General features: G+C 36.4%; 1 protein-coding gene across 2 annotated transcripts in view; it reads right to left on the reverse strand.

The window, feature by feature from the left end:
• coro2aa (coronin 2Aa) overlaps positions 1–21,295 on the reverse strand; it is a 106,998-nt gene continuing 85,703 nt past the window's right edge. For both annotated transcript variants that reach the window (XM_020917742.2, XM_020917743.2), the window contains exons 5-12: positions 20,767–20,946; positions 17,092–17,208; positions 9,950–10,054; positions 8,438–8,534; positions 5,840–5,952; positions 4,557–4,647; positions 3,396–3,661; positions 1–1,536 (exon numbers count right to left, since the gene is read on the reverse strand). In XM_020917742.2, the coding sequence (XP_020773401.1) occupies positions 1,399–1,536; positions 3,396–3,661; positions 4,557–4,647; positions 5,840–5,952; positions 8,438–8,534; positions 9,950–10,054; positions 17,092–17,208; positions 20,767–20,946 (1,107 nt within the window). In that variant the 3' untranslated portion in view covers positions 1–1,398. The remainder of the gene's footprint in view (positions 1,537–3,395; positions 3,662–4,556; positions 4,648–5,839; positions 5,953–8,437; positions 8,535–9,949; positions 10,055–17,091; positions 17,209–20,766; positions 20,947–21,295) is intronic.

The raw sequence follows: 21,295 nt of genomic DNA on the forward strand, positions 1-21,295 counted from the left end.
TATTTTAAAAAGTGTCTCCACACGTCTCCAACACTCTGGATCACCAGGAAATGAGGCCCTATGTCCAAAATTCCGAACTGTTCCTTTAAAAAAAAGGGGCATATATTCAGAAATAATCATAACAGCCTAATGAGAAATTAAAAGAACGCTGTAGTTGCGTGAAAGAGATACTAAAATTGCATGGCTTTTCCAGGCCTGGGAAATTACATTTTAAATTTCCATGATTTTTCCAGGACTTCCATGACCGTGGGAGCCCTGAATGTTCCACAGTTCAGATTAAATGTATTAATCCGAGGTTACAGCACTACGCTACATTACAGTTCAGATCTCTGGAGAGTCGCCCCTAATTCCCAGAAGGAATTATTGTATTTTTGAGCAATAGAAACACCTGGAATGAATAAATGCTAGATGTATGGTTAATTTCATACCATGGAACATTCCAGCCAAAGCAATAACATCTCCATGGAGACGAGTATGTAGCGGACCCTCTGCCAGAAAAGTTTCGCAGTGCACCTTTAGCTTTCAAACAAGAGTAACAACCGTCAGTCAAAGAAGTGGCACAGACGTCTTTTTTTTCTTGCTACAAAGAGCATAAAAAGGTGGAAAAAAAAACTGACAATAGGCTCTGTACACAATAGCGCCTAGCAACCTGACTGTTAGCATCACTACTTCCTGTCCAATTTTATCTCTATGTGGCTTTGCTAATTCACGCTAAATTGAATAAATATTTAAAGTTAAGGCAGTGAACAGGGAGCTGCGGATGAATGTCACTGAAAACATGTTAAAAAAAACGTACAAAATTAAAATGAATACTTCAGCTATGTTTAAAAAGCGATGTTTGTGTCTCAATGCTAATGCTAATGCTAGCATCGAGGCCTAATAACTGTTAAAACTACGTCGCAAATGGAAGTATTCTACATATAAAAAAATAAGTGGGAAGTATTTGAATTTTAGTAAGTTCTTTTTTATGTTATGTTTTACAATTTTAATAAAAGTAAACATTAGCTTTGAGATCATAGACCGTATAAAGAAGTGGAGCATTAGCATTCATGCTAATTCGGCAGTTACAGGAGCAAAAATAGCTAAATAAAAACACCAGTATCATGTAGAGCGGGTTAATATGAAAATTTTAAGACCAAAATGACGTTGCGCGCTACTGTGTACAGAGCCTATTAAACTTGCATAGCTGTGAAGCCGTACACGATAAAAAGAGGTGCAGAGTTTAACATTTTTGGATAAGACTAAAGTGTGTACAACTTAAATGTGCATCTGGGGTCAGAGAGATAAAAGTACACGTTTCTACTGGCTTGAAATCCTCCCTGTGTATTGGGAATGTATTGAGAGCAGAGTATGTAGTTTTGTGTCCTGTGTAGTGAGGGTTTCGGTGGGAGAACAGTCTTATAGTGAACACGGCGGCTGTGTGTTTTTGGCGTTCTTGATTTCCAGTTCGAGTTGCTTGATGCGCACGTCTCTCTGGTTCAGAAGCTCTCGGAGTCTGCGGATCTCATCCTGCTGTTTGTGGAACTTCAACCGCAACTGCAGAAATAACAGAGCACACAAAAAAAGGTGGTCAGCGTTTTATATTACAATTTTTTTTTTTTAAGCTGTCATGTCGTTTCCTCATCAAAAACATGCCTGGAGTTGTGTTTTGTTTCATTTAATCATGTTTAACACACAAACCCTGAATTTTTAGGCAGTTTTTTTACTCAAATGGAAAATACTGTTCCACCTTGTGATGTCATGTGGTGATACAGGAAGTGCTCCATACACCTTCACTAGAATCATCTGCATGATTTCAACCCTGGAAGTGCCAATCTCTATTGAACAAAAGGTCAATTGTGGAAGTTAACTTGAAAACTTGACAGAGTAATAATAGAGGGTTACTCAAACATGTGTGAATGAAACAAAATAACACTAGGTAATTAGTAATTTTCTACATTTTTCTTCTGTTTTTCGGGCGTCTCCTTAGATCTAAGCAACTATTAAGTGTTGTACAGCCTATTGCCGTGAAGTACCCCTAGACAATTCTAACTTTTAAAATTAAATCCAGATAGTATTGTAGGAAAAAATACAAAAAGCTTTGCCAATATTGATTTGCAAAATTGCCAAGTCAGCACTAAACCAGCATTAAACTAGGACTAGACTAGAGCAACTGAGTCTGTACCAAGACTAAACCAGAATCCAACTTGGAGTAAACCACAACAAAACCAGGACTAAACTAGTCTCCAATTAGATTATTTGGAGGGAGTGATATGACCCCTGGGCTGCAAGTTGACTAGGCCTGGATGTATGGTAAATCTAAACCCAATTCTAATTTATATCTAATCTAATCTTATAATAAATAACAATAATTTAAAAATATAATGGGTTTTATACTAGTATATAGTACAGTATGTTTTTTTGTACGGATGACCGATTGTCTAATTGAGAATCTTCAATACTATTAGTATTAGGGATGGGATGAGATACAATTTATACGAGACAAAGCAGGTCATGACTAGCCTGATTCATCAGCTGGTTTCACTTTGGAGAAGCCATCTGACCTCGCAGCATTAGGGTTCACTTGATGGTAGGCGGGAACTTTTTTTATTTAACCAATCACTGCTATTTGGTTGTGATGTTTGTAATGCGCCAAATCCATAGGAAGAAGGGCAATAAGGTCTTTCCCCTTAATAATATTCACCAAACATTCTCTTTGTTCCCTTTACATCTTTGATCTCGGGAATTGTTGCCCATACAGAATGTATGGCTTCGTCTACATCCATCTCGACTACTTTGTTTACTGTTGTGCTGTACCACAAAAGACACCCAGTCATGGCTTCACAGCTCTTTACTGATTGGTCGGTGTGTGGTCTACAACTTCTGGGGTTCTTGCAAAACATCTAGTGTTACTAGGTCATGAGAGTTGGCTCATGAGAATGAGACAAGATGAGATTTTGATGTAATTAATAAATTTATTGTGCCATTCAGTTCACAATTTTGGCTTTACAATGTTTTTATTTATTTAATTATGTAGTTTTGCTGTCACTGTAGCACTGCTTTTTGGTATTATGGCTTCTAAAGACGAGTTACTCAGCGAAGTTAAACTTTTTCTCCAAGTAAATGTAAAAATATGAGGAAACAAATCTCACAAGATCATTTTTCACATGTCTGCACCGTCTTGTGGCAATTTTGTCTCGCGAGATCTTGTGTCACGAGATCTTGTCCCATTCCTAATCAGCAGGGACAGACTGAGACCAAAAAAGAGCCCTGGACCCCCCCCCACAAATCGGCCTACGGTGGAAATTGAATATCGGCAATTTTGACAATCCTACATCAAACTCGACTGTACAGAATAGAACCTTCGTGTTGCTCATTGGCCTAAATGTCCCCTTCATCAGTTCACAGTCAATTACCTCATTCTCTGTCTTTGGCGGAGAACAAAACGCCAGATCTTCCCCGTTACTAAGCGCCAACCGTTCGCCGTCCCCCTGTGATAGCGCTCTGTCCTCGTTGCGTTCTTTGGTCGCCAGTTGGTCCTGTATGTTATAGGAGAGCTGCAGCATTCCCGGCCGGTTGGAAGTCCGAGCTGGATCCAGTGAATTCCCCAAGGCTTTGCTCAGATCTGGGAATGACTCCTCCTCCACTTGACTCCCAGGCTTCAGGGACATCAGCACCGGGCCTGCCAGAGAAGAAACAAGGAGAAACGTGAGCTGCTCCGTCTGCACAATATTTTATTCATGTACAAGCGGGATGTAAAGGCAGGTGTAATGAATATGTGTTCCTCATCGCAAAGTAGTTAGAGCTATTGTAATCCGCTACTGCTCCTTTATATTTGAGCTGAATTCCTCCCCTGAGATAACCTTTCAGCCCAGATTATTCTTTTTTTTTTTATTTGCAACTTATTCAGTGCTTTTTTCACCTAAACCACAGTATATACACAGAGTTTTTCCACATACAATTAATATCAAAGTAAAAGTACATAATAAATAATACAGAACAAATGCAACTTTATAAAGATGTACGACTAGGAAAGCAAATATTTATAGACTGTTATTTAAAAAGTGATCATTGATAAGATATTATAAACCTGTGTGTATTTGTGATGTGTATGTATTTTGGTTTTGGTTTGGTTTTTATTCATTTTGTTTTCATCTTATTTCATTTTTTTAAAGTGACACGAGACACAATTTCCACAAGACAACACGAGAATGAGACAAGATGAGATTTTTACATAATTTCTAATACGTAAATAGTCTGATTTAGTTTCCAAAGCTGGCTTCAGAATTTGTATTTACTGCATTGAATATTTTTGTTGTCATTCTAGCAGTGCTTTTACGAACAATGGCTTCCCAAAAATGCAACTCGCCAGCACTTGACCCTTTTTTGTCCAATTTTTGTCCAATTTTTCTCATCTGTACAGTCTTGTGGCACTATAATGTACTATAACTGTATGGTAAATGTTTAACTACAAGGTGAAGGCTGACATTACTTTGCAAATGATGACAAACAAAAGAAGTCTAAAAAATAAAGTAGAAATATTGTAAATAAATAAATACAAAAATACAGTTTCTGACCTTTATCTACTCCGCTGAGCCACTCTTCTGACGTGACTGCAGGTTTGTTACTCGCGGTCATTGGATAAATATCTTCCTGGTAGGACTCCGACTGAAAGGAGAGATCAAATTCATTAAACAAGTGCAGTGGTGGATGAAGTAATCCATTTTGTTACTTAAGTAAAAGTACAGAAACTAGGGTAAAAAAGTTACTCAAGTAAAAGTAAAAGTATCACATGAAAAAATCTACATAAAGGTGTATTGAATCTGTCAAATGCTTGTTATTCCTTTGCTGGGAATGTTTCACAGTGTGGCATTAAAGCTTTCTATCTTCATGGAGACCAAACCAGACAAGTTACAGGTCAGATCTGTGGAGAGGCAACCCTGCTCACAGTCAAAATGTCTGTTTTTCTAGGTATTTGTGAGCTCTAAAACCACCTTCAATTGAATAAATGTAATGTAGAGCAGTTTAATGTCATACTGTGGAACATTCCAGGCAGAGCAATGACATCTCCATAGAAACAAGGAAAAGAAACACAAGAAAAGTTACACAATGCACCTTTTACCTGTTCAAAAATGTACTTTAAAGAGCAGAAAGTAAAAGTATTTCGCAGAGGTTTTTAGAACAATTAAAGGCTGAAATGTTGTGATTTTGATAAAGAAGATTATTTTAATTGATTCACCTGAGATAATGTGAGAATTTAGGAGGACTGAACGATTAGGGAAAATATCCAAGAGATTTTCCTGACAAGAACTGCAATTAGATCTGTGATTCTGTTTTAATAATTCTGTTGAAGTTCACGTTTTTAAAATTTGACAAGAATCACAGATCTAAACTACAGGGTAAGCCGTTTTCATGCAGAATCTTTCCTGTCCTGTCAATCATAATATCATCTTTGGACTGTTTTCCATATGAATTCTTGAATATAACTGTGATATATTGGATTTATATTACTATATTTCTGTTTTTTACTTTATTTGTAATATACATTTATATATTTATGCCTTATTTGACACTGGTCTCTTGCTATTTGATTGCTACTTATTTAGAATTCATTATCACCGTTTTTATATCTTTTACTCTTTGTTATTGTAATATACATTGACGTGTGAGCTGCTGTGGCCAAGTAATTCCTCTTGTGGATCAATAAAGTTTAAGTCTAAGTCTAAAAACACAGATTTTGTTCTGTGCAGAGATGATTACGGTTCTTAAAAATAACTAATTGCATCCATTCAAATTGTGATTTTGATTATATTTCGATTCGTTGTTCAGCCCTAACAAGAATGTGGCTTTTGGTTCTTACCCTCCGAGGTACGATCATGGACAGAGGCTCGATGAGACTTTTGATTGTCACTAATCTGTAGAACCTGAAGACCTCGCAGGAGCTCACGTCCAGCCCCCTCTTGGGCATCACACCTGAAAACACACAAAGAAATCATTTACTATGGATTATAATGACATTAAAGGTCCAATATTACGCAAAATTGACTCTTGTGAGCTGTAAGTCATATTATAATCTGTTCTTAAGATTTTATTAGTTCTGTGGAGAGCCAAACAACGAGACATTTACCTGAAACTCTACAAAATCTTTTCATGTTTGTCTCGGAGGACAGTATTTTTTCCGAACTGTATTCTCAAGGACGACATTAAAACAGAAACGCGTCTTTGTGTATGGAGTAAAGACATGGAGCTTCTTAAATCATGATTTAAAGTTGCACTATGGTTTCTAAATTCAATAAAATGTACAAGGATAAAATAATGAGGGACTACGTAAAATGTTTTAAGTTAACATGTGTATGGCTTATTGATTGGTGACTTGGATTTTGAGGTGGGGAACGATTATTAAAGAAATGTTTATTTTTTCTGATCTGTGAAAGGAGCAGGGTTTATGAGATTTATCTTCTTCCTGCTCCTTTTGTTCATGCAGCAAAGACAAGGCAAATAATGGTAGAAATGTGTATTTATGTATGTAATTGTCAGATTTGTTGTTGTTGTCTTTAAATTGATGCCAACAAAATAATAGTATGAGCAATAAATAAATAAATAAATATTGTATTTTCCGCACTATAGGGCGCTCTGGATTATAAGGCGCACTGTCATTGAATGGTCTATTTTCAAACTTTTTTCACAAATAAACCGCACCAGACTTTATACGAAACAGTTGGATGGGTCAGTGGGACTTTGTTTGTCGCGTTCACGGTGACTCTGGGCTTTGTTCAGTTGTGGCGTGTAGGGAGGGTGCTGTCTGGGACCAACGGATTGTCGGCGTGTTCGCAGTGACTCAGTTGTTCAGTTGTGTCTAGAAGTGGCACATTGGACTCGCTTTTTCGGTTCGTTCCTCCGTTCCGTTCCTCGTCGGCGTGGAGTGATGAGTGTGGCTGTTTGTTGTGTTTCGCTGAAGTTGTGCTGGGACACCCGAGTGAATTCGTGTATAGGGCGCTCTGAATTGTGGGGCGCGCAGTCGTTTTTTGATGGGGTTGGAGGCTTATGAGCACGTCCTGTGGTGCGGAAAATACGGTAATGTACCTAGAGTTGTGTCCTGTTTAATGTTTAAATGTCTGAGTAATTCTTCATTATTAGTCTTCAAATCTCCAAAGCTCAAAATGCTCTGTTAGACCTTGTGACATTAGAAGTGGTAGTATTCAAGATAACAGCTCCTTTTTACCTTTAGTTGAGTACAGATTGACAGTTCCAGGGCTGAATTTATCCAAGTGATTCTAGTTTAATGAGTTTGGGTTTGTGTGTTAAACATGTGAACGAAACAAAACACAACTCCAGTTCTGTTTGTGACGAGGAAACAACATTATAATAGATAAGAAAATTGTGTAATGTAGGCCCCAATACAAGGCTTGTGTAAGTAATGCCCATGTCACTTTCCTGGATCTACAACTAAATGCTCTGATTTGGTTATTCAAATACCTTTGGGCCATTTGAGGAGATTGTGTTGCTTCTGTTTGCTCAGTATAAACATACGTAATCTATATTCAGATTCTGTGAAGGGCTTGTAAAGCACATTTATTCAAGGGCTCATATTACACTATTTTCTGATCTATGTTAGAAAGTTATGTTATTAGGTTCTTTTTTCAAACCAAGAGTTTGTTTCCATACCTGACAGTTTCGACAGCTCACTGCGGTCTACCTCAGAGTGGTCACGTGATGTGTCCGCTCAGCTGATTTAAACAGGTTTTGGTGCTGTTTTCCTACTGATGGAGGCAGGATGACAGCGCCATCTGCAGTCCGACTTCCTCAGGACAGTATCCCAGGTGTGTGTGAGTAAAAAAGCCCCCTTATCCCGGTTTACTGTCCTGCAGATGGAGCTGTCGTCCTGCCTCCACCGGTAGGAAGACAGCACCAAAACCTGTTTAAATCAGCTGACCGGACACATCACAGCAACATCACTTGACCACTCTGAGGAAGATCGAAAGTAGTCAAAACTGAGAAATGAAAACAAACTCTTGGTCTGAAAAAAGAACCTAATAACATAAATTTTACTGGAAGACCAAATGAACCTCATTGAACTATGTTATAAAGTTGTTTTGTGGAGCTGTGTTTTATTTCATTCACTCACACTTTGCATATTTAGGCTGAGTTCTTCTCTCAAACAGAAAACACTAAGTTCTGAGTGCTCCGTACACTTTCATTAGAATCATTTGAATCATTTCAGCTGTGAACTTAAAAACTACAGAAAACTACAGGTGGAACAGTGCATTTTGAGCTTTGGAGATGTAGACAAACTAATAAAAAGTGCTACTCAAACATGTGTGATTGAAAGAAAACACAGCTCCAGGTCTGTTTTTGATGAGGTAACAACATTACAACATGGCTTAAAGCTCATAAGAGTCCATTTTATGTGATATAGGACCTTTGTGACTCTTTGTGTTCGTCCTGGTTTGTGTCTTACCCATTCCTTTCTGAGGTATAGGAGAGCGATACTCAGTGAGGTAATGAAGATATGGCTTTTCAGAGCTGATCTCATAGTACCGGATATTGCCATCACCCTAGACACAAATAAATAAGTTAATTAAACTCTTTTAAATAAATACAGTTTAAATTAATGGTGCATTGTGTAACTTTTCAGGTGGAGGGTCATTTCTCTGCTTGGAATGTTCCACAGTATGATATTAAACACCCCTACCTTACATTTATTGAATTACAGGTGGTTTTATAGTTCAAAAATACCTCAAAAAACGTTCATTCTGACTGTGATCGGGATCGCCTCTCTACAGATCTGACCTGTAAATTGGTCTGGTTTGTGGCAAGGGAGAAATTCAATTTGCCAACTGGACAAACGTTTATTTTGGGCGTCCAAACTGCGGCCCCCCCAGAACTGAAGAAGCAGCTACCAAAATAAACGTTTGTCCAGTTGGCAAATTGAAGTTCTCCTTTGCCATGAATTCTACCTGAAAAACTGAGGGATTTTACACACATCTTGGTCTGGTTTGGTCTCCATGAAGATAGAAAGGTTTAATGCCACACTGTGAAACATCCCAGACAAAGCAATAACATCTCCACAAAAAAAAGCATATGACGGAGCCTCCACCAGAAAAGTTACACAATGCAACTTTAAACAATATCCAGCTTTTTATACATTTTAGATCAGACATGTCAAACTCTAGCCTGATTCATGAGGCGGTTTCACGTCGTGGAAACCATCAGACCTCGCAGCATTAGGATTCGTTCTCTCGACAGTAGGCGGGTACTTTTTTAATTTAACCACTCGCTGCTATTTGGTCGTGACGTATGTAATGCACCACTAACAGGGTTAACTGGCATATTAAGCTTTTCCCAAATCCCATAAGAAGAAGGGCAATAACATCTTTCCCCTTGATAAAATTCACTACACATTCACTTTGTTCCGGCTTTAAATCGTCAAACTCAGGAATTGTTGCCAACACAGAAAGTATGGCTTTTCGCTGATTGGCTGGTGCCCGAACTCGCACTTCCGGGGTTTTTGTGAACAGCCTAGTGTATTCTGATTCCTGACCTAGTCGCTGGAGAGAAATGAATGAATGAATTGAGTGGAGGCACTAGGTGGCACCAGCCTGGCTAGTCAAACTCAGGCCCGGGGGTAAAATTTGGCCCACGATAGAATAAAATTTGGCCCGCGAGATCATATCAAGTATGTATATGGCTACAGATAGACTATAGAAACATTATTTATTTAAAATGTTGTTATTATTTTATATTATGCTCGTTCTGGATTGAATGTTTAAGCAAAACTATTATGAAACATTTATTTTAATTAGAAAAGGTTTAACATTACCTATCACGAAAGAAGAAAAAACATGCAGATGTTGTTGAAATTTTCCATTAAAATATTTAGTTTGGCCCACAACTTAGTCTCAGTTTTTAATTTTGGCCCTCTGTGAATTTGAGTTCAACACCTCTGGTCTAGATCATGAGTTATACCCACCTTCCCAGCCAGGTAAAGCATGTGTGTGTCTGGATCGTAGAACGGAAACAGGACCCCTGACGAACTGTCCAGGTTTTCTTGTAGTAAAGGCACAGATAAATCATCCTGTAACACAGTTTAGTCAAATCAAAACACGAATATAAAAAGCCACATTCATCTGTGCAAATTTAAAAACCACCTCTCATCTAATGCACGATCCTAATCCTCTGCACACGACACACACACAGCTGCACGGCCATCTGCACCTCACTAAACCAACCCTCAGTGAACAACATCTCACAGTTTTAGTGTTGATCTAACATTTCAAACTTGAATTTTAATACTAATGAATTCACCTAATACTCGATACCACGATACGATATCACAAAAACATAAAAAATGCTCAGTTTTTAATGTAATTTTAACATACAGAATAATAATACTCTTTATTTTAGCATGAGGACAAAAAGGGCCTATATTACACTAACAGAAAACACTCAGTTCCACCTTGTGATGTCATGTGTGATACAGGAAGCGCTCCACTTTGTTTTTAAACTCTATACACCTTCACTTGAATCATTTGGATAATTTCAGACCTGGAATTGCCAATCTCTACTGAACAAAAGGTAAAAGGAGCTGTGAAAATTACAACACTGCAAATTTCTCTGATCTGGCCAAGATTTTAAAACTTATATCAGGTTATTTATCTTGTTTTTTTCAGATTTATTATCGACCTACTAGTTCTGAGATGCTTAATTCTAGTCTAGAGGTCGTTTATTTTAAGATAACTTGTCGGGTAATATTATCTTGCAGCTTGGACAGATAATTTCACTACTTTTAAGTCATTTTCTGATCGATTTAAGTGTTTCTATTTTACATTTTGGCCAAGATTTTTTGTAGTGTAAGGTGGAACAGCGTGTTTTAAGACTTGCAGATGTACAGACTAATAATAAAGGATTAGTCAAAGATGTGTAAATGAAACAAAACACAACTCCAGGTTTGTTTTTGAAGAGTTAATAACATTATAACATGACTATAATATATAACATATATAACATCACAAGAGTCAATTTTGCGTCATATACAACCTTTAAATTAGTTCTAATAAACCTCAAATGTATACTAAAACTGTCACACATTAACATTTTATTCTGTTAATGTGAGTATGTTGTAGTATAGATACTTACTCATATTAACTAGTTTCAATATTAGTTTTAGTATGGATTAATATTTGCTTTTCGATACTTTTGACAACCCTACACAGCATAGTGAAAATACAGCCAGTGTCAAAACCATCAGTCGTTTATTCTTCCCTGTAATTTAAAAAATGCAACTTTACAGAAGTGGCAATGGAAACTCAATAATATTTAACATCTTAATCCTAAAAAGCGTTTGCCAAAGAGGAAAAGAAAACAAACAAATGCTCGCAATTAGATGTTTGTCCACTAGATGGCACAGCTGCATGTAAAGTGGCAGAAAACTAGAATTAGAGAATTGGACTTTCAATAAATAAAAAATAATGAATAACATAATCTACCATCAGTTATCAATTGACATTTTGGAGAAGACGCCAACATTCCCTGAGGGTGTGAAACTAACTGAAAGCACTGCTCTGTCTGAAGCTCTGTTACTGAAATTAGACTTAATCTGAGCTTTATTTTAACACAATGTGACCAGAAAGAGCTGACTTGGTTTGAATTACAACAGGTGAGATGATTTGTGCTGTTAAACAAGTCTCTCACACGTAAATTTACAGTCAAAAGCTCATTAACATTACAACAGTTTCTCAGTCACTTTCACGTTTTTTTAAATTGAAAATCAAACTCCTAAAACAGAACCATGAACGCTTGTATTGATCACAGGCTCCTGAAAATGTGCTGCTTGAATCCGTTTTGTGTTTTTTTTTTTTCAGATCTTAAAACTTTGCGTGTAGCCATGTCACCATAGTAACTGCTGAACATTCCGCCAACAGAGATGCACGCAGAACACCCCCAGCCAGTCACTACAAAGTATGAATTGTACACTTCAACTGCAACACGATATATTGTAATTATAATAGTTATAAACATACTTAAAATATTAAAATAATGCATTCCCTGTGTTTGACAAGTGGTGGTAAAATAATGATTCTGCTGGAGGTCAAACTCAGGTCATTTGTTTGCCGATTTGTGTATTCAAATTCAGTGTTTCACATGAAACCTGCACACAGACCAAGCACACATCCATTACCTGAGACAAGATTACACTTTATTCATCCTGAGGACATGTTTATCTAGACGTTTAGAAGATTTATTTATTTAGAAGATAAAGGACATTTGCCAAGAACTTTTTGATTTGTTAGTTATATGCATGTCCAGGCAGGTGACTCTTTTGCCAAATAATAATAATAATAATAATAATAATAATAATAATGATACTGAAGATGATGTATTAGTCTTCCAGCTTTTCCAGATGCTCAAAGTTGTTTTACAATTTCGTGCATTATTCATTCACTTCACAATCGGTGGTGATAAGGTTTTATTAATATCTAAAGTGACATGTTTTTGTTTATTTTATTTTATTTTTTTTGGTCATTTTCAATATGTGTCCATAGGGGATTAATTTATTTAGAAGATAAAGGACACTTGCCAAGAGCTTTTTGATTTGTTAGTTATATGTATGTCCAGGCAGGTGACTATTTTGCCAAATAATAATAATAATAATAATAATAATAATAATAATACTGAGGATGATGTATTAGTCTTCCAGCTTTTCCAGATGCTCAAAGTTGTTTTACAATTTCGTGCATTATTCATTCACTTCACACTCGGTGGTGATAAGGTGGTGAAAAGGTTTTATTAATATCTAAAGTGATATTTTTTGTTTATCATTTGTAATTTTCAATATGTGTCCATGGGGGGATTAATTTATTTAGAAGATAAAGGACATTTGCCAAGAGCTTTTTGATTTGTTAGTTATATCTATGTCCAGGCAGGTGACTCCTTTGCCAAATAATACTAATAATAATAATGATGATGGTGATGTATTAGTCTTTCTGCTTCTTCCAGACGCTCAAAGTTGTTTTACAATTTTGTGCGTTATTCATTCACTCCACACTTGGTGGTGATAAGCTTATATTGTCGTCACAGCTTAGCCTGATTCATCAACCGGTTTCACTTTGTGGAAACCATCTGACCTCACAGCATTAGGATTCATTCGCTCGACGGTAGGTGGGTACTTTTTTAATTTAACCAATCGCTGCTATTTGGTCGTGACGTATATAATGTGTCTCTAACGGGCCTAACTGGTACATTAAGTTTTTCCCAAATCCCGTAGGAAGAAGGGCAATAACGTGTTTCCCCTTGATAAAATTCACCAAACATTCTCTTTATTCCGGCTTTAAATCCTTGATCTCGGGAATCGTTGACAACACTGAATATATGACTCTTCGCTGATTGGCTGGTGCCCAGACTCGCATTTCCGGGGTTCTTGTAAACCGTACAGTGTATTCCGATTCCTGACCTAGTCACTGGAGAGAAATGAAATTGAGCGGAGGCACTAGGTGGCGCTAGTCTGGCTACTTTACATTTGCACCTCTACAAGAATTTTGGTGTCCGTTTTCTCTTTCATTTTCTAGGTAACGTACCCCAAATGTATGTCACATCTGCTGCCCGTGTCCAACCAGGAAGAAAAATTATAACCTTCATCAAAATTACAAAGCTAAAAACAACTAAGAGTTTTAGTGCAATCTTAAATCCAATCACGTTAGAGAAAAAATAAGTCAAGTAATCTGTTATCTGCACTTTAAAGGTTTGACTCTCGTGAGCTGTAAGTCATATTACGACATCTTTACCTTCCGTGGCTTTTGTGAACCGTCTAGTGCAGGGGTGTCAAACTCATTTAGGTCCGGGGGCCGTATCCAACCTACTTTGATCCCAAAGGGGCCGGATCAGAAAACTCATGTCATATAAACCCCAAAAATAACAATAAGTTCAAATATTTGTGCAGAGAAACACAAATCTATTACAGAAATCTTTTTTAACTGATGAACTCTTTCTTTTACAAAACATTATAATATTATGAACAACCTGAAACTTTAAGAAAAATGCAATTTTTCTTAAATGTTTAAACATTAACTTGTATGCAAATAGGAATAAGTCAATTTTTCTTGGAAAATCCTGCACTTGGCGTCCACTTTTCTAATTTTTGACATTTTGCTGATGAGGTCAAAACGATCATCCTTTAAGAGCGTTAAGAAAGAGGCAAATCTTCATTTATGCTGCTATGGTGGGAGGGGCCACTATGCTAAGCACCGCAGAAAATTACCAATATTTTAATAGAAACTATAATTAAAATATTTTAGTAGAAAATCAGCTGAGGGCCAGATTAAAGGTCTTGGAGGGCCGCATCCGGCCCCCGGGCCTTATGTTTGACACCTGTGGTCTAGTGTATTCCGATTCCTGACCAAATGAAATTGAGTCGAGGCACTAGGTGGCATCAGCCTGGGTGCTGCCCTCAAAAAGGCGATTCATTAGCTCTCGTCTTTTTCTCCTTTTTATTAACATCTAGTGACTTTTTTTTTTGTTTATCACTTGTAATTTTCAATATGTGTCCATAGGAGGATTTAATGACATCAATAATACAACAAACCATGTGCTGTTCAATTGTTTTGTCCATTTTAAATAAGCAAACACATTACAGATACAGCGATGCGGTGATACAGTTATAGAGGGATACAGTGGGAGTCGTTGCAAATGACTGTCACACTCGATGTAAACATGCTCGGGGCAAATGTATTACACCACAAAACTAGGTCAATGTTCAGCTGCATGAAACGTGCTTTAATGAGTATTAGAACTTCAAAGTGCTGCTCCTCTGTAATTTAGAGGAGGAAGTGACGACTCCGGGGATTACAAACTCCCTACTAAAGTGTCTCAAACTGCTGCTGTTTTTTATTGCAATTTGGGTTTTTAACCATATTACAGGGTTTAGGGTTAAAGCCAGTGATGCGACACAGGCTCCTTAAAGCTGCACTATGTAATTTTTTGGTTGGTGGTCCATCACCTGCCTGTTTCTATGGATACGTCATTGCTCTACCTCTACCTTTACATTTATTCAATTACAGGTGATTTTATAGCTCAAAAATATCTAGAAAATCAAGCATTCTGACTGTGAGTGGGGTCGCCTCTCCACAGATCTGACCTGTAACTTGGTCTGGTTTGGTCTCCATGAAGATAAAAAGATTTAATACCATACTGTGAAACATTCCAGACAAAAAATTTACCAGAAAAGTTCCACAATGCAGCTTTAACATGAACGCTTGCAACTGGATCTCATTTTTTAAACAAACAAAATATTTTTCTTTCTAATTTGTACGCATTTTTACACTGATTTATGCTGAATCAACACAAGAATCAGCACAGAAGCAAAGCTGGAAACACGAGTGAACATCTGGCATCGAAATAACTGCTAGTTTAAAAAATTATTATTATTGTAGTGCAACGTTTTATTTATCTTTTGCATATTTTCAATGGGTAAACACACTCTCGCTGTGAGATTGAATCATTTTAAACAAATCTGAGCGTTGGTCATTTCTCTCCGTGATAAAATGAATCCTCACATTGGCTTCTGTCGGATAAATAAAAATAAAAAGAGCCAATCAGCCAGTCTTTGGAACGGCTCTTTGAAAAGAACACATCCAAAAGATTCGGATCTCACAAAAGAGCCAAAAGTCCCTTCACTAGTTATTACATCAGTGCCATAAATTCAATGCAAATGATACTTTGCAGTGACATTACTCTGGGGGTGTTCTGCATGGATCTCTATTGGCGGAATGTCACACATCAGCAAACACGGACAAAAGACGTTTTAACTCAATAAAAAGTACAAAATACGCTTAAACAGCAAGTTTTCAGGAGCCTGTGATCAATACAAGGGTTCATGGTTCTGTTTAGTTTGATTTTCAACAAAAAGGTGAGAGAAACTAAACCAGCTCTTTCTGTTCAAATTGTGTTAAAATAAAATAAAGCTCAGATTAAGTCTAACCTGAGTACCAGAGCTTCAGACAGAATAGTTCTTTTAGTTAGATTTACTCCCCAAAGAATGTACATTTTGTGCCTTCTTTGTCATTATTATTAGTTTGTACAACTATAAACTAAGAAAAAACACCCTAAAATTTTTCATTCTCATTGTGGTTTATTTTGTACGATCACAAACAATAAACTTTTGTGCCTTTTTTAAGATTATTATTAGTTTCTACTACCATAAAATGAAAAAAAAAAAATCCTTACATTCTTTACTCTCATTTTGCTTATTTTGATACGAACATAAACGATAAACGTCTGTGCCTTTGTTAACATTATTATTATTTTGTATGACCATAATACAGTACAAAACAAAACAAAAACAAGAAATTTGGTTAAAATTATGTTTAGTGTGCATAGTACGTAATTTATTTTTGCCATAGGTAAATATTTGTAAATTTCATCTTCAGTGTAAATAAGAAACATAACTTTTGAATTTTTGAAAGTAATGAACAGGGGTGGGTTAATGCAAGTTTTTTTCCTCCTACTTTTCGAGAAATGTGCTTGTCTGTTGTTTATAATGTATATGTAGTATGTGTATGATTATTGTTTCTCTCTTGGCACAAACTCGAAATAAAAAGGAATCAAATCAATCAAAATTCTTAAAAACAAAAGCAAAAAAAAAAAAAAAAAAAAAACGCACTAAAGCCAGATCCAGTTCTTGCTCTCTTTGTGAAGTCGGCCGCTGTTGAACTACCAAACCCTCAAATCAATATGGTACGTTATGAAACATATACAATTAGAAAAAATAAGGTACTTAGTCACGTTAAATCTGAGAATATTTTCATCTACTTGGCAACCATTTATAATTTCTACAACTCCACAAATGTGTAAACTGAGCTGAAAAAGATATTATGAAAAATCCTCTTGTTGTTCACTGTTCTTTTTTGTTTTATTTTATAGTCTATGTTATATTGTATTATCTATATATACGCTTGATTTAGAGAGAATTATTAAAAGCTGATGATCTCAGCTGCAAAATCTCAGTATTATTTGTTGCCGTGACAGGCCTAATTAGATGTAACTATAAAACCTAGACCCTAACTCTTGAAAATCCCAGGGTCTGTGTGTTGAACGTGCTGTTGTATGAGTCAGTCTCACCATGTCCCATAATGCAATCTGCCGGTCGTTCCACCTGGAGGTCCCCGTCGTCACCACCATCTTCATGTTCCCCAGAATCAGGGCTTTGCTGGCTTTGCTCACTTTCGCGTTCCCCTCCTGTAACACACGACGCATCGTTAAAGAGGCCGTGTTTTACTTTTGTTCACACCGAAAACAACAAATGAACAAGTTTTATAGGTTTAACTTTTGTTTTTGGCGCTCTCCATGCTAAGTCACTCCCCCTTCAGAGCGCTATCACAATAGAATCAGCGTGCATTCCGCAAATAAAGCTATAATACACACTTCATCAGGTTTGTGAAGTTGTTGTGTGCAGTTTTGTGTCATGTTTTTGTATATTTATAAAGAACTGTCCTGTGGGAGCATTGGTCATGTAAAGAGGGTTCAAATAGGGCTCAGGAGAGATCGCTAAATTAATCAAACATGCATTGATGGACGTCTACAACCTCTTCAGACATGTTTTTGATGATGGAACAATGTTATAACATGGTAGAAAGCTAAAAATAATAAAATAATAAAGACATAATAAATAAATAATTGCAAAATACCCAGTAGTGGAACGTAATGAAGTAAAAGTAATAAAGTATTGTGTAAAGTATAAAATTTAATCTGTACTTCACTTAAGTACATTTTACAGGGGATACTTTTTACTTTTACTTCACTACATTTGAGAGCAGGTATCTGTACTTTCTACTCTACTACATTTTTGAACAGGACTGAAAAGTAAAAGTATTTTTTATCATTGTTTGAGACCTGCTGAAAAGTCTAAGGGTTGTTTGTAGGGACGTAACGATATCCAAGTCTCACGATACGATATCATCACGGGATGAACCTCAAAGTACGATATTTACTGCGATATCGTGGGAAAGCTCACGATTAGGGATGTAACGATATCCAAATCTCTCTGTATGATATTTTCACGATATACATCTCACGGTACGATATTAATTGCGATATTTTGTGGAGGTTAACAAAACTGTGAATATGTTACTTTTTCCTTTTAAAATGTCTTGACAAGACTTAATCCAAAGAACTACGACTTAAAAGTGCTTAGAACTTTTATTTCTTCTTGTAGTCTGCCCTGAAATGGAGCAAAGGATCATGGTCTATGTAGTTCCCTCTGTCTTTTTTTTGTTACTGCTGCACCATAACTCTTAATTTAAGCAAAGAGACTTGTAATTCGATATATTATGATGGCCAACGATATTATTATGAGAACTTTGTTATTGTTACATCCCTAGTTGTTTGTAAACTAAGTTCATAGTTTCAGAGAGCAAAATATACAAATAAAAACAGCCAGGAAAAAATGACTGATTCCACAGTTTCTAATTAACAAAATTCTTTATCAAAATCACTATATTTGAAGCCTTAAAAGACTCCAAACTAAGCCCGAAATACTCTTACTTTTTACTCTTTAAGTACATTTTTAAACAGGTTTACAAGAGTCATTTTTTTCCATGGGATTGGTATTTTTACTTTTATATTTTTTTGCTCTGGTATCTACACTTTTATTTCAGTAACAAAATTCAATACTTCCTCCGTCTCTGATATTGTGGTTCAAAATAAAACAACATAAATTCTCTTTTATAGCCGCTCTGTTACATCATGTGGTCCAGTTGCGGCTTGTTTGGCAGCAGTGAGGCGCTTTAAGAGTTTAGTGTCTTTGTGGATGACCTGCCGTCTGAGTTATGCTGAGGGCCAGGCCAGAGTGGAGGTGTCAGTTTTGGCTGTGTGGTGCTGGAAGGGAGACAGCACCAGCAGCTCCCACTTATACAATATGTGCTGACATGCTCAAGAATTCTAATAAAATGTCAAACTTTTGCTAAAGACGTAAAAAGCACACTCAGCCTGTTTGGTATGCTTAGATTAGATGTGAAGTTCACTCCTAACTTGGAAAACCGGCTTGAAACGAACCTTCATACCAGCTTTTTATTAGTGTGTTTAAAGTGTTTATTAGTTAGTTAGTGTATGTGTGTTTATTTTAAAGTGTTTAACCGTATCTATTTTGTTTATAATGTAATTTTGTCTTTTGTGCAAGCTGGAAACTAGCTGTACAACCAATACTGGGGCATTTACAGAAATGTGTATAAATGTGAATAGTCCCTTTTCAAATACCTGAAACAGAAATATGAACAGCCCAGTGGAACAGTGGAGTATTTTATGTCTCGTCTTAAAACCCACTTTTACTCTCTGGTTTTTAATACCAAGTGAGTTGTGTGGTCCTCTTTGTCTTTATTTTAATTTTTTTATTTTTTTTAATTAATTAATTTATCCATTTATTCATTCATTTATTTGTATTTATTTATGTATTTATTTTATTTTATTTACTGTTTTTTTTTTTATTTTATTTATTTTTTTTTTTTTTTATTGTTTTTATCTTTTCTATTTTTTTTGTGTACTACTTTAATGTATTGATTTTATTATTTTTGTACCTTGATTTTATTATTATTATTATTTTATTGATTGATTCTATTAGTTTCCTCGTGGTTGGAACATAATTCTGCAGATTTTTTTTTTAAGTAAAATGTTTTACATTGCTATGAGCAGCACTTTGGAAACTGTCTTGTTTATAAAATGTGCCATACAAATAAAGCTGGATTTGATTGAAATACCCATCTACCCATCAAATACCCCGAAAACCATCTCTTTAAAACCACCTTTCATTAACTTTATCTTGTCTTTTTCTCTTTTTTACCTTTGTTTATTTCCTCATGTTAAGTGTCTTTGAGTATCTTGAAAAGTGCTACACAAGCGTTATGTGTAGTAGTAGTAGTAGTAGTAGTAGTAGTAGTAGCAGTAGTAGTAGAAGTAGTAGAAGTAGAAGTAGAAAAAGAAATAGTAGTAGTAGTAGTAGTAGTAGTAGTAGTAGTAGCAGTAGTAGTAGTAGCAGTAGTAGTAGAAGTAGAAGTAGAAAAAGAAATAGTAGTAGTAGTAGTAGTAGTAGTAGTAGTAGTAGTAGCAGTAGTAGTAGGAAGTAGTAGAAGTAGAAAAAGAAATAGTAGTAGTAGCAGTAGTAGTAGTAGCAGTAGTAGCAGCAGTAGTAGAAGTAGCAGTAGTAGCAGTAGTACAAGCAGTAGTAGAAGTAGCAGTAATAGTAGTAGTAGTAGAAGTAGTAGCAGAAGCAGCAGCAGCAGTAGTAGTAGGAAGTAGCAGTAGTAGTAGTAGCAGTAGTACAAGTAGTGGTAGAAGAAGCAGTAATAGTAGTAGCAGTAGTAGTAGTAGTAGTAGTAGTAGTAGTAGTAGTAGTAGTAGTAGTAGTAGTAGTAGTAGTAGTAGTAGTAGTAGTAGTAGTAGTAGTAGTAGTAGTACTAGTAGTAGTTCATTTTTAAAATACTTTGGGGGAAAAAAATGTTGACTCTCGTGAGCTTAAAGCCATGTTATAATGTTGTTGCCCAAAACAGACCCAGAGTTGTATTTTGTTTCATTCACAAATATCTGAGTAATCCTTTGTTATGTTGTTGTCTCACATCTCTAAAGTTCACAGCTCGGTTCCACCTTGTGATGTCATGAAGTGGTTAGTGGTTTTCAAGTTAACAGCTCCTTTTTACCTTTTGTTCAGGAGAGATTAGCAATTCCAGGACTGAAATTACCCAAATGATTCTAGTGAAGGTGAACTGTTTAAACTGGTTCTTATCCAGTTTTAGCTCAGACTTGTACCTGCAGCAGATTCCCTGAGCGCGCCTCCATCAGTCGGACCTTCCTGTCTTTACACGCCGTGGCGAGGAGCGTCCCGTCAGCGTTGAACGACATGGACAGAACCACGTCGGGATGGTGGGAGATGGTCCTCACGGGGTTTTTAATCACCTGCTCCGGACTGTCCAGGTTCCAGATCATGATCTAGACACAGACATGCAAAAACGTAAGACTTCTCGCAACAAGTGGGACGAGATACAATTTCCACAAAACGAGACGAGACACGAGATTGGATCTACAAGAACGAGACAAGACGAGATTTTGACATTATTTACATTGTGCAATTCCATTTTTAGCCTCACCATTTTTACTTGATTTAATATTTCTGCTGTCATAGTAGCTCTGCTTTTTGGGACTACACATTCTCAAAAAATGTAATTTTTCAATCCAAACATAAAAACATAAGGAAAAAAATCTCTCAAGATCATTTTTAGTATGTGTGAGATCTTGTCTCATCCCTATTCCTCTCCGTGTTAACAGTTTCTTCCCATAA

The sequence above is a fragment of the Boleophthalmus pectinirostris genome, unplaced genomic scaffold (assembly GCF_026225935.1).
Source record: "Boleophthalmus pectinirostris isolate CB_2022bp ecotype Guang Dong unplaced genomic scaffold, ASM2622593v1 HiC_scaffold_22, whole genome shotgun sequence".
Classification (NCBI taxonomy): domain Eukaryota; kingdom Metazoa; phylum Chordata; class Actinopteri; order Gobiiformes; family Gobiidae; genus Boleophthalmus; species Boleophthalmus pectinirostris.